The sequence below is a fragment of the Acanthochromis polyacanthus genome, chromosome 5 (assembly GCF_021347895.1).
Source record: "Acanthochromis polyacanthus isolate Apoly-LR-REF ecotype Palm Island chromosome 5, KAUST_Apoly_ChrSc, whole genome shotgun sequence".
NCBI classification, from domain to species: Eukaryota; Metazoa; Chordata; class Actinopteri; family Pomacentridae; genus Acanthochromis; species Acanthochromis polyacanthus.
Window position 1 is genome coordinate 16,994,914 of NC_067117.1, and position 16,949 is coordinate 17,011,862.

Consider the following 16,949-nt stretch of genomic DNA (forward strand, 5'->3'; position numbering starts at 1 on the left):
TTAGATGGTAATGATTTATTTATTTTCTCTCATATTAATGCCAACAACAACTAAACCACTCGGAGTATTGTAGTTATCACACCCTGAAATCTCAGCAAGATGTATGGAAGACAGTTTGTTCACATGAAACGTTGCCATAGAACAGTTCCTGAAGACAAACATTGTTCACGTTTCACTGCAGCTTGAGTTCAGAAAAGTGAAACAGATTTTTCCCATTTATTTATTCCAATTGAAACAAGGGAGAAGATGAGATCCCTTCTAGTGTTAACTTTCAAACACTAACTTTCAAATTTAAAATAATAATTGCATAAGTCTAAGAAGGATACCCTGCTGTAAAATGTAAACTTTTAATGTCAGAGTGCAAATAGTTTAAACAGACAGGGGATTAGGAAAAGGGGCAAAGGCTGTATGTAACTTTGAAATTATAAAAAGGGTAAACATTTAATGCACAGCAACATTTACAAACACGTTTAAAGAGAAAGGCAGTGACATGTTTGTACCAGTACATATATATATTCATCAAGTTAAAATCCATTGATTTTAACTTGATGAAAATTGTTGAACTCTGCCAATTTTATTTATTTTGATCATAAAACATTTTAAATGTTTAATAGGACTAAATTTATTGAATGTAAATTAGTACTCGATACTCAAATAAACAGCTTCGATTTTGGGGATTTTTCCACTGGACCACTAAACAAAGAACTTATATAGAAAAATCACAAAGAACACAAACCCTAATTCTAAATAGTCACATAATGTCGTGTTTTAAAGACATTGTGACGCTTTTATTCAATTGTCCACACAACAATGTAGTGTTGGAGCAATTAACTGCTTAGTCAACCTAAAAATGTAATAAGAATTTTTAAAAAACAACTAAATTCTTAGTTTAAGTTTCTCAAATGAAAGATTTTCATCTTTTTTTGGTGTGACAGAATGTATTATTCATCTTTGGGTCTCTAACTTCTATTCAGAAAAATGAAAATGTGGGCTTTTGCACATTAACCATCAATTTTAAAAAAAAATCCACCAATTAAACACAAAGCTAATTAATATTTAGTTGCAAATATGGTAAATTGTCACATTTTCAAATTACACAAGACTTTTATACTCAAAGCCTGAAAGATTTTCATTCCTGTGCTTTCAAACTGTTCATAACGACATACAAGACATTTAAGTCTTTAACCCTTTTCTTTGTGGCTTATCTTATTGATATAAAATACTTCTCTCATACTTTACACTTTGTTTGTGTCATCCAGCTCAAGATGTGCTCGTTATTGCACCTACAGTACAGTACACGCTGACCTGAGGTTAATTATCAATAATTTGGATATTTCAAGATAATACGAGTAAAAGGTTAAATCTATTGACATGCTTTAAACTGTTAGAGTGAAATGTAAATCATGATATTATTAGAATAATAAGGTTACTTATATCAGTGTAGTGTTTGCTACACCCTGTGCAGGATAAGAAAATAGAGTCTTATTGATTGCATAAAAGGCTTACAGCACCTGTTAGATATTTTAAACAAGTAAATTAAGAAGCACTATCAAATATGCAAAATAACACTGACAGACACGCGCACATAAATCAAACACAACAACCAACCGGACATTCTTGCATTTGTATCAGCTGAGGACCAACGTGGAGATATCGGGCTTTGACGGTTAAAGAGCTAAAAAAAATAAGCCAGCACTGACAGAGGACGGGGTTCAGGTGGGGAGGCTTGTGTAGTGTGCTCACGTTAACCCTTCCATTCATTTCTAAAGGTTAATAGTACATTAACATAACGCACAAAAGAGAAGATAATCTAAGAGGTCTGCTATTATTAGTAAGGGGTAAGACTAGATTTAAAAGAGGCAGTCGCTGCTACTGGGACATGAATATATGCTGCATGTGCAGCTGCATGACACACGTGTAGAAATGTCACGGCACGAGAGAAGAAGCATGTATGAGCACACATGTTCATGGAGGCTGTTAGGTGTGTGGGACCTTGTAGCTATACTGGGATGAAACTTCCCTCTGTCAGGCCTACGTATGTGTGCGGTTGTTGATTTAGGCGTGACACAGGTTTCCACTGGACCCGCAGGTGGCAGCGATGCCACAGTTCTTCAGGATGGGGCAGAAGTTGGTGGTTGGGCCGGTGCCAGCCTCTCTGGGAGGGAAAGGCTTCATGGTGGAGAGGATCAAGGCCAGACAGTCTGCTACGTTTTTGTTCGGCGCACAGGCCAAAGCTGGTGTGTGTCCTGCAGAGGATCAACAGGCAAAGAGTTACTAGATGGTGTCCTTCGAAGGCTTGTTTTTTTGGTCAGGAAACATGACCTGTTTTGGTAGCCTAGCCGCGCTAGACAACCCACGGCAACGAATTTAATTCTCTGCCAGGGTGGGTCTAGTTACCCTCCATAAGGCTCGAGGCTGGATTCTCCTAAAACTGGCCGGACCAATCACCATGAAGTGTAGAGTCAGAAGGCGGGTGTAACGAAGTGACGACAGAGGCGCGACGATTCTGACAGAAACAATCAGCGCACAATAAACAGTTATCTTTCGACTCGGCTTTGGCCACAGCCCTTAAAGATTTGAAGCTAAAATTCAACTTGAAAGATAAACAAAGGACGCCACTGAAGTGTTTCATTGAGAAGAAAGACGTATTTGGACTTATGCCGACGGGATATGGCAAATCCTTAATATACCAGTTGGCTCCGCTGGTTGGGAAGCTAATGGGACTTAGCCACAATCCGGCGCTCTAGGAACTACGTCAGCCTATTCGCTGCGCTGATTGGTTGTATACCTACCCAATTGCTGCAGAGTGATTTGAAAGACAACCTTTTAGCCCGCCTCCCTCCCTATCGAGCGTTCCAAGACCCTTGTGTCTTAAGAGCTGGGTCTAGCGCGGCTAGGCTACTGTTTTGGTATTTCATCACTAAAATGTGATAATTCCCCCTCACCTTCCTCGTCTACGGCCATTACTGCTGCTCCTCTGCTCAGTAACACCTGCACGACAGTCGCCAGGCCTTTTCTTGCTGCAATGTGAAGAGGCCTGCAAGATAAAGAGAGACAGGTCAGACTGCAGCGCACTAAAGACGGATGAAAATACAATCAACATTTCACCTGCACACAGTACAGAATCCATACTGGTTTATTTTGTTAATCCTACATGTTAAGCCAATTATTACATTTCATAGTTCCTCTGACCAGTGCTTCAAGAGAACTCACATTTGGAGAGCGGTGTTTCTTGCATTAATAAGAGAGGAGTCAGTTATTTCTCCCAGGATCAACAGAGCACACATTTCATGACCCTGCAAAGGGAAACACACGGCACTTTAAAGAGTTAATGAGCTTCAGCAGTATTGCAGTTTAAAACCATAAACGATGTCAAAAGAGAAAAAAAACAGTCAAAATGTAAAGTAAAATGTCTGCCTGAAAATAAAATAAAATGTTTTGTTCAACTTCATTTCATGTAACAGATCACCTTGCAACGCTACAGCACCACATAATTATATTCTTAGTGTTACGAGACACTCCGAGGTTAAATGAAACTAAAACAAAAATGGAACTTTAGTCTACTAGTCTAAAAGTCAAAAACTTTCAGAGTCAAATTAAATCAATAAGGTTAAACTTTGTTCAAAAATAATACTCTGCAGATAAAATAATAGTAATGATAATTAAAGCATACTTCAAATGCTTTTGAAATGTGTGGAACTTTACACCATACACATGAACATGGCAATTTCTTACAAAACACGGCAAAAAGTCACTAAATAAAAGCAAATAAAATGCCTTGCGGGTTAATGTTCACATGCCTGTGCTGAATGCGGCTGTACATTGCTGTGGTTGAGTGCTTATATACCAGTTTACTCTAACATAGCCTGCTTACAACCTTATTTACATTTTCTAGATTAAAACAAAGCCAGTCCGCACTGGTTTTTCCAGATGTCATCTATCATACTTTCCTTCTTGCTGGTTTACAACATCCAGACATTAGCATGAAAGGGGGCTGCTGTCTGCTGAGCTGTAGCCCAGTTTAATTGTACATTAATAAAATAAACTGTTAATGACTAGCTGTTATTACTTGTTGTCAGCTGGTACCAACCAATGGGATGCAATGTTTAATAGTTTAGTCAGCTAATCTCTGATTAACCCTTTGATGCACAGTGTGGGTCAGGGGTCAGGAGATATCCATTTTCCATTGGATTTGGGTCACTTCTGACCCATGTTGTGCATCAAAGAGTTAAAAATATTCCATACTTCAGTGCAGTATGAATAACAAGCTGTTGATCTTGTTACAGTCATGCAAAGGTTAAAGTGCCGCTGCATGCATACGCTACAGAGCATCCATTTGTGTGTTTGTGTGTGTGTGTGTGTGTGTGTGTGTGTGTGTGTGTGTGTGTGTGTGTGTGTGTGTGTGTGTGTGTGTGTGTGTGTGTGTGTGTGTGTGTGTGTGTGTGTGAAACCTTGCTGCAGGCTAAGTGAAGGGCTGTGTTATTATTGACATCCACCAGGGTCAGGTCTGGCTTCGCATTGTGCAGCAAGAATTCTGAAATGCAGAAAGTAAGCAAAAAAAAAAAAATGACATGGACTGACTGATCAGTGTGACAAGGGAACAAACTGGTGTATTAAAGGTCACCATTGGTGACGATGGTGAGGGTCAAAATGTTTGCTGAAAGAAGCTGAGAAGCTTCTCAAGCTGAAATGATCTTGATCTGTTTTAAAGTTTCCTGAGTGCAGAACAGAAAATAATGTTTTAACAGACTCAGAAGTGTCGGACCTACCAACAGCCATGGTCTGTCCACAGTCAGCAGCAACCATCAGAGCAGAGCATCCACTGTGGTCCACAGCATTAACCTCTGCTCCCTGGGCCAGGACCAGCTGGAGCCCAGCAACATTTCCTGAATAAGCAGCTGCATGCAGCGGAGTCCTGCACTCAAGGAGTGTATACATCAAAATACAGGATGAGCAGACAGAGTCCATAGAGACAGCAACTTAATTATGCTGTGCATGTCATATTATGCCATTTTTAGATTAAATATAATATTTTCTGGAAAATTCAAGCTCATAAACAGCTACCAATATTGACCATGTTGATTATGAGTGATGGGACCATAACTATATCTGTAGCTGTGTTGCTACTGTTTGGAAATGTTTGGCTAATAAAAATAAATAAATTTAAACATTTTACAGTTACAGCATCTGTAGACTGACTCATACTGACAGTGCTGCATGAAACAGGTAAGTGATGAAAATGAAACCCACCTTCCTTTGGCATCACTGATGTTGACACTTTGAGAGCCAACAGTCTTCACTAGAAGTCCTGCAGCAACATCGTGTCCATTAACTCTGTGGAGGGAACAGACAAATTGAAAAGATGAATGCAAAAATTATTGGCAATTATACATATAAATAGAAACACATGTATGTAAGCAAAATACGGTACTCACAAAGCACAGTGCAGTGGAGTGAATAAATTTCCCTCCTGGTTGCTAAAAACTTTGTTTTCAAGTAAAATGTGTAAACATCCTTCATGCCCTGAAGAAGACAGCAAATAAAACGACAAATGATTGATTAAAATTATGTAATAGAGCAGAAAAAGACTAATTACAAACTGAGCGCTGTTCTAAAAATGTCAATTTATACATATATCTGTATTCATATCTGCTCTATTCAACACTGGATCTCACTTTTTTTTGTTAAAATTACTTCTGACGTCTCACCGTGGTAAGCAGCCCAGTGGGTGGGCGTGTAGCCCCTGTGGTCCAACATGGAGTCCAGAGGGTCAGCTTTCTTAGCAGCCTTTAGCAAAGTGTGGAGCAGTTCTGTGTGGCCGCGGGACGCAGCGAGGTGCAGCGGAGTTCTTCCCTGAGAGTCTCGACACAGAGCTGAAGCTCCATGTTCCAACAGAGCCGATACACAGTCCTCACTGCCCAACATGGCCTACAGGGAGAGCACACGAGACATGATGACAGAGGAAGAACCATCAGGGAGGCTGTAAAAGTCTGATTTCAATTTACATAATTATTAGGCACAACGAAAAAGTGACATATGACATGCACACACTCACAGCTCTGTGTAAGGCAGTGAAGCCGTGTTTGTCAGCAGCATCGGCCTTCGCCTTTTTCTCCAACAGGATGTGGACGCAGTCGGTGTGACGTCCCAGAGCTGCCAGCATGAGAGCCGTCCTAAAAAACAAAAGAAACAGAATTCAATGCTGTGATGGTTAGCAGGCTGATAATCTTGTCATTAAGCTTGAAGGAGAAAATTGTCTCAGATCAGAGTCAAACACTGTGACATGCTATATAAACACGTCACAGTGTGCGACGTGTTTACATAGCACACGTTAGTCATGCTTTGTGCTTGCATGTTAATTGCAGTTCGTTATCTTTTCATTGTTTTGTCTCAATCCTCTGAACACCAAGCAGTTGATGAGTGTTTTTCGCTTCTGTCGCATTTTCATTCAGTGTGGGATGATTTTTCACAGCAATATAACGTTCTTCATCTATGAAACCAGCACACTGAAGTACAGACAACTCAAAAATGTCACTGTATGCTATGGTCTGATTATAATGCCACAGATCAGAAAAAAGAAAACAACTTGAAGGAGAATTTCTTGAATTATTTATTTTACAAAATTTTGGAAAAAAAACTGTAATGAACATGTAATCAGCTAAAAGCAGATTTTTTGTCACATGACTGCTAGTTAATCATAATGAGTTAATCATGGCATCTTGGTTGTACCAAAGACTGCACAATTTTTAGTTTTGAGTCCTAGTAGCATACATTATGTATTTGTTTCATTTTTTGAAACACGACATGTAGAATAGAGTGATTCAGATGAAATATCACCATTTTAACTTGTATATAAATTGACTCACTGTCCACTCGTGTCCTGACTGTCAATGATGTCAGCACTTTGTTCCCTGTTGACCAGTAACAGCAGACAGTCCACTTGGCCCTCGGCAGCTGCACACAGGGGAAGGAGAACAGAATTAATGGTTGAAGTTGCAATCAGATAAAACATCCAAACCACAAAGTTTACAGATTTATTCTCACAACAGCATCAATCAAAAGTCACAAGACTCTAAAACAAAAAATGCACAGTTCAGGTTTCAGCTTATATGGGTCCAAACATGTCCAGAGCTGCGAGCACACCTGCAGCATGAAGAGGCGTCCACTTGTGCTTGTGTTCCTTCAGTGTGTAGGAGGCTTGATGCTTCAGCAGAACCTCCACACACGTGGAAAAGCCTTTCTGAGCAGCCAGATGGAGGGCGGTTTGGCCTTCAATGTCCCGTACATCCAGACTCACTAATGTCTCACAAAGCAAACGCAGCGCCTCACAGTGACCATAATACGCCTACAGAGATAAAATACATCACAACAATCAAAAGCAGGTCAACAGGAAGAGCTTTATTTAAAAGTCTGTTTCGGTGTTTCCACTGTGATCATACTCACAGCTAAGTGCAAAGGACTGACTGGAATATTACTTTCAGCCTCTTCAAGACAGTTGAAGGAAATCTCCAAGAGCTGCAAGAGTAATAGAACTTCAATTAGGTCCAGATTGCAGTTAATCAACTAGAAAAAACTTAATAAAATACGCTACTGACCAGTTCTAGATGCTGTTTGTTTCCATAAGCTGCTGCATAGTGGACGGCGCTGTAACCTTTGCTGTTCTTCAGAGTTGGGTTCGCCCCATTGTCAAGCAAGTAATCTAAACACCTAAACACACAGAGTCCAAGGATCACTGTGAATCCCGTCTGCTCAAAATTCATTCACAAGGCATTACAGGTGTTTCAGAGAGGCTCATTCATGTCTTTGGGAAATAAATTTGTCCCATCACATTAAACAAACTGTTTCTAGGGTCGGTTGTCTCCAGTGTCCTGATTAAGATTATTTCATATGTCAAATATATCGAATAAGAAAAAAACTTTATTGTATATTTAAATCAAATTTTGATCTTTTTCCACAGCAGTGTCCAGTCCGACAAATTTGTACATTGTTTCACACATAATACTCTGTCTGATCTTCTCTCTATTTGCTCTGAGATCACAGACGTGACGAGGATTTTGACTTTTCTTCACACTCCTGCATGAGATGTAAATTGAGATGAAGTGCTTTAGCATTATGACTTCTAGAAAATCTTTTCTGAGTAAAAGATGAGGTTAGTCTACATTGTGCATATTTGAGCACAAACAGTACAAAGTATAAAAGTATGTTTATCTATTTTGTACATGACAATAATATTTGACTTACAAAGAGGCTTCTTGTTCCTTTTCCATAATGAAGTCTGGCTGAGAGTTTGTCTCCCCTCTGTGGAAAGAAAGAAAAGCAACGGTAAACTTGGATCAGGAAAATTCATGCAGAACTGCCTGCAGTATTCTGTCCTTGTTACCTGGGTAAAACGTTTTAAATTTAACATGGCAACAAAGGCACTTACCCACAGAAGGTGTGTGAAGCAGCAGCGTAGTGCAGAGGGCTGCAGCCCGTCAGGTCCAGCTCATTGGCCTCTGCACCGGCTCTCACCAGGGAAATCGTGCACTGGCTGTTCCCGTTTGCTGCAGCATAATGCAGAGGAGATCTGCAAGGTATAACAGGGGCAGTCTGTGACATCAGGTAACACAGAAGTGCAGTTCAGTTCTTACCACAGCTATTCAGCACTGCTTACCTTCCCAAATTGTCCTTCATATCCAGCTCAGCACCACTGTTTAATAGCAAATTGAGACACTCAACATTCCTAAAAAAACAAAACAAAACAAAATGCATAGTTATTTCAATTAACTTGAAACTGTGCTGGACAGCCCACTGTTGCCAATAGGTTTGCACATAGACAATCTGTGGATTACTTGGGTTTTCCATGTAGAATTTTGTGTTGTATTGTCTTTAATTTTTAAATTAGTCAGGTAATTTGAGGTTGCAATAGTGTGGTAGTGTGGGTTCTTAACATTTAAGTTCATCAGGCCAATTTGTATAATATATAATATAGCAGTGTCTTAACCATAAATTCAGATTAACATATAGAATACTGAAGGCTCCTAATCCTAATATGTAAACTTAAACTTCAGCTACAATCTGAAGCATTAAGAACTGTGTTCACTACTCACCCTCCAGAGGCAGCTGCATGCAGGCAGGTCCTCCCGTGGTCATCTGCCATGTTTATATCAAACCCCACTGGTGGCATTTCTCCACTCATCATAGCTGGCATGAGGTTGTAAAACTGGCCTGAGCGAAACACAAACAGCAGAAACATTTCAGACTTGTGTTAGTCATTAAAATCCAGCAAGGAAAAGATTACAATAGAAAACAGGGCGCGATAACTCTGAATTAATTCTCACCGTTAGACAGTAGCTTGCGGCAACAGTCTGGAAAGCCGTAGAGAGCTGCCAAATGTAGCGGTAGCATCCCATGAATCCCCTGTCTGCAGAGATAACATTGTTAGGCTCAGTATGTGTGCGCTCGACTGGGAAAGACTGTTCACTCTAAAACTGTAATTACAGCCCACAATCACTAAACAGACTGTTTTCATTCCATTTATAACATTGATTGTTGAATTAGAGGTTTAATGTTGTCTTCCCACAATATGGATGGGAAAAGATCTCTTCGATTAAAAAATGCAATTATTTGCATGACCTGACAGCTCAGGATGGTAAAATCATTGCAAGGTGGTTTTGGTTTTCAGGTTCTTCGATATTATTAGGTGGTGAGTTAGAAATATCTACTCCCAGTCCTGAAGTTGTTGATGTGAATGCTAATTACAATAACTGCAGTTTGACATGAACGTGGGAGAAGCACTGTCTGCAAGAGAGCAATTTATTTTTATGGGCACAGTCCACTGTTTCATCAGAAAAAAGAATCTCAAAGTATCATTTGCAATAACTACGTGTGTGTGTGTGTGGACTGTGGTGGTCCAGTGGTCCAGCTTAGGCTACGTTTTGATTAAATTCTAGAAAATAAGTTGCTAAGAATTTTATAGAGTACTGAGGCAGGGGTGCAAATTCATTTCCCACAAAATTTCTCGCTCCAACTGATATTTATCAGTTACTTTGTCCTTGAAAGTGCTTCAATATAAAATCAAAACGCAGAACGGTGACTCCAATAACTATGAATTTTTACCACCAGCAGCACTAAAGAGTCCCAGGTTTGAACAGACTTACCTGCTTTTGTCAGCACCATTTGTCAGCAGAGTACTGATCAGTAACTCCTGACCATATCTGGCAGCAACATGAAGAGGAGTGTTTCTATTCATGTCGACACAGTCAATCTCTCCACCTGTGCAGACGGAAGAAATTAGACCTCTTGATGTATATTTCAAGCTTGGGTGTCTTGCACGGACATTTTTGTTGTGTAACATCATTAATCACATGCAATAACATGATGTCGTCAATATTCTTTGCAATTTTGTTACCATTTTGGATCAGAATCTGGGAGCCTGTGAAGCGTCCGTACATTGCTGCCATATGTAAAGGGCTCTTCCCTTCTTTATTCTGAGGTGGAGAAAACAAGCATAGTTGAAAGACTGTCTTAAATAATTATTATCTGTGTTAATCGCTACAATCCAGCAATTCAGAAATAATTTTCTCCTTTGTTTTCCTTTTGAAATCTACTTAAATAATCACCTGAACGTTGACATCAGCACCATTGTTGACGAGCAGCTCCAGACACAGCACCCCGCTGGAGGAGCCGGCAGCCAGATGCAGCGGCGTGTCACCGTGGTAGTTGGGCTGGTTGATGTTTGCGCCGCAGTTCACGAGTTCAGTAGCTACAGTGTCCTGCCCTGTGTGGCAGGCCATGTGGAGCGCTGTGTTCCCAAAAAGGTTGGGTTCATCAATCTGGGCGACAGAAGAGGGGAAAAAACTGATGACATCACAATTAAAAATGCTACAAAGCATTTGGTGCTCAAGAATTACTGCAACAGATCGGTGGACAGCATGTTTTGACTTGTCCAAAGCCAGAGGCAGGTACAATATATATATATATACACACACACCCACTCTAGTTAGCTTCAGTTTTAAACATGGAGGTATATTGTTTAAACAGATTTTCCTGCTACCATCAGCAAAAAGCAGATTTCATGACTTTCGACACAATGCAATGAATATCTGTGTAAATTTTTTCTGCATTAAATTTATTGGAATTTATGTCACACTGAAAATGCACCAGTATAACTATCAGAGTAGGCAACCAGCCACCAGGAAGTATGTGGTAGTATATGTAAGACGCTAGATTCAGATACAAAATAAAGATTGACTGATGAATTGAATTGAATAATGCAGGTGCATTTGAACATATTTCTCTCTTTGAGTAAAGGTTAATGCCTTAAAAAGTTAATTTCCTACCTGGATAATTAGTAATACAGACCATGAAACCCAGTCTGGAGTAAAGTATATCCTAATTCTGACTTGAGAGCAAGTACAAAAAAACGCATATTTGCTATGCATAATCTAAATAAATGTACAACATATGAAACAAGTAGCAGATATTAATAACTGAAGTCATTGTATTTGGCCCCAAACATCTTAGAAACTCGCTTTCAAAGCAAATAGTTACTCTGGATGGCATCACATTGGCCTCCAGTACTACTGTGAGGAATCTTGGAGTTATTTTTGACCAGGACATGTCCTTTAACTCACACATAAAGCAAGTCTGTAGGACTTCCTTTTTTCACCTGCGTAATATTGTAAAAATCAGGAACATTCTGTCTCAGAGTGATGCAGAAAAATTAGTTCATGCTTTTGTTACTTCCAGGCTTGACTATTGCAATTCCTTATTATCGGGTTGTCCAAATAGCTCTCTCAAACATCTACAGTTGATCCAAAACGCTGCTGCGAGAGTACTGACAGGAGTTAGCAAAAGAGATCATATTTCCCCTATACTTGCTTCTCTTCACTGGCTTCCTGTTAAATCCAGAATAGAATTTAAAATCCTTCTTCTGACATATAAAGCTCTTAATAACCAATCTCCATCATATCTTAAAGATCTGATAGTACCTTATTATCCTAGTAGAACTCTTCGCTCTCAAACTGCAGGCTTACTTGTTGTTCCTAGAATTTCTAAAAGTAGAATGGGAGGCAGAGCCTTCAGTTATCAGGCGCCTCTCCTGTGGAACCTGCTCCCAGTTTGGGTTCGGGAGGCAGACACCCTCTCTATTTTTAAGACCAGGCTTAAAGCGTTCCTTTTTGACAAATCTTATAGTTGGGGCTGACTGGGTGACCCACAGAGGTTCGGCTTGTGTCTTCATTGTACAGCTGACTCCTTCTTGGACGTCCCTTCGTTCTGCCCCTAGTCATGCTGCTATAGGCCTAGGCTGCTGGGGGACTTTTCTTGACGCACTGAGCCCTTCTCTATCTACCTTTACATTTAATATGTATACCGTTATTGCAGTACATTCACTCTGTTTCCCCCTGTGCTATTTCTCCGAGTGTCCCTGGTCCCAGAGCTGGATGCTTCAGATCTGCGGTCGATGTTCCACCAGCTGGTCCAGTCTCCACCATGTCCACTGTGGGATGCTGCTACTGACCTTCCACCAGCCCTCTGCTTCCAATTCCCTTTTTCCACGAGTCAACTCTGCATCGCCTTCAATATACTGTTATGCTAACTTACATACTGTTTGAATTTTACTGCTAGCTATATAAGGAGTATGTTTAATGTCAGAGCCGTACATCATAAGAGTAAACTATGAGTCAGTTTTCAATGTTAGCTTATACTTTGTCTGTGTCACATATCCTGTCATGCATGTATTCAAATGTGTGTTGTGTTTTCCTTGCTTTCTCACCCCTCCCTCTTCTCCCATCCCTCCCCCTTGCCCTCTTCTGTCCTTCTCAACCCGCCCGGCCAGCAGGCAGATGGGTCCCCCCTATTTAGAGCCGGGTTCTGCTCGAGGTTTCTTCCCTGTTAAAAGGGTGTTTTTCCTTGCCACTGTCGCCTTTGGGCTTGCTCTGGGGGTCAGGCATATGGGTTCTGTAAAGCGTCTTGAGACGATTTGACTGTAATTGACGCTATATAAATAAAATTGAATTGAATTGAATTGAATATTACTATTTTACTATTTAAAGATATTGGTGTTTTTCAACAGCGATGCGATGCGTCTGCTTTACCTCCATCCCGAGTCTCAGCAGATATCTGACCACGTCTAAATGTCCACCTGCCGCCGCAGCATGTAGTGGAGTGTAACCACGTTTGTCCTTGGATGTCACATCTGCACTGTGCGACACCAGCAGCTTCACGACCTCCACATGTCCTGAAACAACAGAATAACATTTACTGCAAGCGTCTGCCTTTGGTTACATATTACACTTCACCGCTACTCTGAGCGTGCAGACTAAACACTAGACATTAGACTAGTCTAAATATAGATAGGTATTGTTAATGTCAAGAACATTATAACAGCTTGATCATTCAAACAGTCAACTATGCAGTGACAGATGGGTAAATTAGAAAGGCAAGGACAGCAGGTGGACTATGTACACTTTCTCTAAGAAAAGATCGACATTAAGCTTTTCTAGACATTTGTTTCTACGACAATGAATTCACCTTTGACTTGCTAAAGAGCAGAATAAACATTTCCACACACAAGATGTCTATATACTATGATGTATAAATATTATATGTATATAAACAGAGTAAGACAATCACAACATGGAGTATATACATATGAAGTAATGTTACATTCCCTCAACAATATTGCAAAATATTGGTGTGGTTAGTCTTGAGATGGAGGTCATCCTTTCCACTTTGTACACACTTGCTGACACATATCTGCTCTTGTTCTTCCTTACACTCACAACAAAATATATTCATGTAACTCTGGGCACCACTCACCGAGGTATGCAGCCCAGTGGATTGGCTGTCTCTCCTTTTTATCTTTGGCACTCACATTGGCACCTTTACTGAGGAACAAGTTCACCATCTGCAGCAACACAATACCTTGATAAACCAGCATGTCCATGTTAAGTCACTGCAACAATCAACAATTAGAATAATGTCCAGAACCAAATACAACACACTCAAGTGTTTACTTTAACAGAGCTCTGGTTATATTTTGCACAGAGGAGTAAATAGTTTGAAGCCAGATCAATATATTTGGAGATGAATATCTTGAGCTACATGGAAAAAAACACCTGCCAGAGACAAGAAAATGTCCATTTACTTCCCTAAAGGAAATAAATCTAGTTTTGAGCCGCATTAAGTTGCAATAATCACTTCAGGGATTGTTAAAGGTGAAGTGAAGACTCTGGTTAAAACCATCAGCTTCATAGTTTACCTCTCCGTGGCCGCTGTGTGCTGCATGATGTAGTGGTGTCCTTCCTGACCTGTCAGTAATATCCAGGCTGCAAACATGCGGTAACAAGGCTTCAGCGCACCCTGTCGCCCAGTTGGCAGCTGCCATGTGTAGGGGTGTATGCCAGAATTTGTCCCGTGTGTTTACCTCCACCCTGTGCTTTAGCAGCAGCTCCACAGCCCTCTGAAAAGAAAAAAATAAATCAAATTGATAGAAGAAGAATGGAACATTAAAATCTACATGTAAGCGACAGTTTTTTATTTCTATTTCTGAGTTTCGAGAACAGGAATGTACTTCATTTCGTGAGGCAGCTGCTCGATGTAGAGGAGTCAGCAACCCCTGGTCCTTAGCATTTATATTTGCACCTGCAACAGAATGCAAAAGCAAGAATGAGTTTTGCTGTGCCACTGCACATTTTCAATGTGTTTTATTTTTTGTGTATGTGACTGACTACTGGGCTCCATTATTACAAAGATATACCATTTATTTACTCAGTCATATTTCCAGTAAAATTCTTTGGTTTTTACCTGCACTAATAAGGAGGTCCATAACATGGACATCACCCAGATAAGCAGCAGCATGAAGTGGTGTGCTTTGTTCTTGGTCCTGAGACAAGCAAAAAATATAAAATAAAAAGAACAGAATAAATCAAACCATCCATAATAGCAGACAACACATTTCTTTCCCATTTTACACAGGTATCCTCCTAAGGTCAACATATGCTTCACTCAGCATATTTTGAATGCAAGCTTGACAGCACATCTTGCAAAAACATAATAACAGGTAAGTTAATGGATAATACTACCAGTGAATTGACATCTTCTTTGTGGTCTAACAAAAATGTCACGTCTTCTGTGTTTCGGCTGAATATGGCCTGGACCAATGGAGACTGAAAAGAGATGAGAAATGCAGAATAAGAGCAACAACGGTATGAAAATGTACACAGTAAAATTAATTGTAATTTGTCAAACTTTTACAGAATACAACCAAGCACAATAAATGTGTTTGATCAGTGGAAATAAAACTGAAGGTCTCTTTACAGGCTCAAGGAGTGCACTTTCCAAAATGCACCTATTTACTATATTCTTGATGACTGTCTGGTCCACATTTCCACTCCATATCAGAAGTGTTGGTGTCATACCAGACAGTTTACTTTCCTTTAGAACCCACATCAACAACATCTCACATACTGCTTTGAGTTTCTTCACACTGAAGTTCTTATTCACACCCCGGTCACTTCTCGCATTCATTACTGCAACGCCACTCTCCCTGGACATTCAAATAAAATTCCTCATTGGCTCCAAATCATTTACAACTCCTAAGCTCATCACCTGCAAAAAATCCACTGACTGTATCACACCTCTCCTTATTAAGCTTTACTTGCTTCCTGTTCAACAACAGATACATTACGAGGTTCTAATGCTCACTTTCAAAGCCCCCAAACCTTTCAGGTCTTTTTCATATTTTATTCTGCTGCTCTACTGTCTGTCCCAAGTTTTAGACCCAGCACTGTGGATGCCAGAGCCTGCAGGTGCTACCACCACACATCAGTCAGCTGGACTCCACTGCACACACTTCAAATCACAATTCAAAATATATTTGTTTAGATTTTGACACCCTTTATAACTCACTTCTTATCCATTCATATCATATTGTTAGGATTTAACTTAACACTGAAATTGACATCACATATGAGTATTACAATATTGATATAAATACCATTTATTGTGCAAAAATTGCATGAGCTGTGCTTAAGAGAGAGAGATGGATTCCCAGACTCTGAAGGACCAAATACATGAGGGACACAATCAGGGAGAAGTCAAGCTGGGTAGTTTTTACACATACACACACCAAAAAGATAGAGATTTGGCTTTGCTTCACAGTATATTCCTATTTCCTTATAAAGTAACAACTAATTGCACTGAAACTGCTAAACTCAAGGTTGTTCAAGGGTGGAAACCATAATAATCCCTCCTATGAGATACCACCAGTAGCTGCATCACACCACAGTTAAAGGAATAGATGGACTGGTAGAGAGTGGGAAGAGGGTGCTAGGAGGGTTCTTTTTACAGAGTGTGGTTCTTGGAGATTGGATTAAAGTGTGGGTACCTGGTCAACTCACTCCCCGGTTAGGGTTAGGGTTAGGTTTAGGGTTTGGGTATTTCAGCTTTCAGTGTAAAAGGATATCATGCATGGATTTCAGCTAGTTATAGGTAAGTAACCTAAGCATATGGGGAGTGAGTTTTCTGGGGAGTGAGTTGTCCAGTATCCAACGTGTGCCAAGAGATATGGACACATCTGTGCACCAACTAATTGGAGAACTAAGTCTATACCATGGTTTATCCCCACTTTTAGCCAATCACATTTCAATATTTGAATTACGTGCTTGTGTTCTGCAAGCAATCACATTTCACCCATACTGTATAAAATGCTCTGAAACTTTATCCTTTTCTGGGAGGCTATTCCAAACAGAAAACGTCTATGTACAAGATTCTTTTGAGACACTGATAATGGAGAATAAATAGCTTAATTTGGGAGAAGTAGATTGTCTTCTATCTCAAAAAACGAATATGCGACAAAGACAATATCCTTGTCTTATTGAGCTTGATATCTTGTATGGTGGAACTGATCGTTTAAAAAAACATCTATAGTTACTGTTATTATAAACGTAGGATAAATCTGTCAT

The 16,949-nt window shown here is 39.9% G+C and overlaps 1 protein-coding gene across 2 annotated transcripts in view; it reads right to left on the reverse strand.

Moving 5' to 3' along the window:
* Positions 1-16,949, reverse strand: part of LOC110953433 (serine/threonine-protein phosphatase 6 regulatory ankyrin repeat subunit C-like) — a 27,380-nt gene continuing 10,431 nt past the window's right edge. For both annotated transcript variants that reach the window (XM_022197428.2, XM_022197427.2), the window contains exons 2-28: positions 15,069-15,152; positions 14,791-14,869; positions 14,558-14,628; positions 14,246-14,446; positions 13,804-13,891; positions 13,080-13,222; positions 10,602-10,814; positions 10,391-10,469; positions 10,140-10,254; positions 9,321-9,403; positions 9,090-9,207; positions 8,654-8,722; positions 8,426-8,566; positions 8,242-8,298; positions 7,596-7,707; positions 7,444-7,515; positions 7,144-7,345; positions 6,867-6,954; positions 6,056-6,173; positions 5,709-5,928; positions 5,436-5,523; positions 5,251-5,334; positions 4,770-4,915; positions 4,452-4,534; positions 3,214-3,296; positions 2,946-3,037; positions 1-2,246 (exon numbers count right to left, since the gene is read on the reverse strand). In XM_022197428.2, coding sequence (XP_022053120.2) covers positions 2,056-2,246; positions 2,946-3,037; positions 3,214-3,296; positions 4,452-4,534; positions 4,770-4,915; positions 5,251-5,334; positions 5,436-5,523; positions 5,709-5,928; positions 6,056-6,173; positions 6,867-6,954; positions 7,144-7,345; positions 7,444-7,515; positions 7,596-7,707; positions 8,242-8,298; positions 8,426-8,566; positions 8,654-8,722; positions 9,090-9,207; positions 9,321-9,403; positions 10,140-10,254; positions 10,391-10,469; positions 10,602-10,814; positions 13,080-13,222; positions 13,804-13,891; positions 14,246-14,446; positions 14,558-14,628; positions 14,791-14,812 — 2,979 coding nt within the window. In that variant the 5' untranslated portion in view covers positions 14,813-14,869; positions 15,069-15,152 and the 3' untranslated portion in view covers positions 1-2,055. The remainder of the gene's footprint in view (positions 2,247-2,945; positions 3,038-3,213; positions 3,297-4,451; positions 4,535-4,769; positions 4,916-5,250; positions 5,335-5,435; positions 5,524-5,708; positions 5,929-6,055; positions 6,174-6,866; positions 6,955-7,143; positions 7,346-7,443; positions 7,516-7,595; positions 7,708-8,241; positions 8,299-8,425; positions 8,567-8,653; positions 8,723-9,089; positions 9,208-9,320; positions 9,404-10,139; positions 10,255-10,390; positions 10,470-10,601; positions 10,815-13,079; positions 13,223-13,803; positions 13,892-14,245; positions 14,447-14,557; positions 14,629-14,790; positions 14,870-15,068; positions 15,153-16,949) is intronic.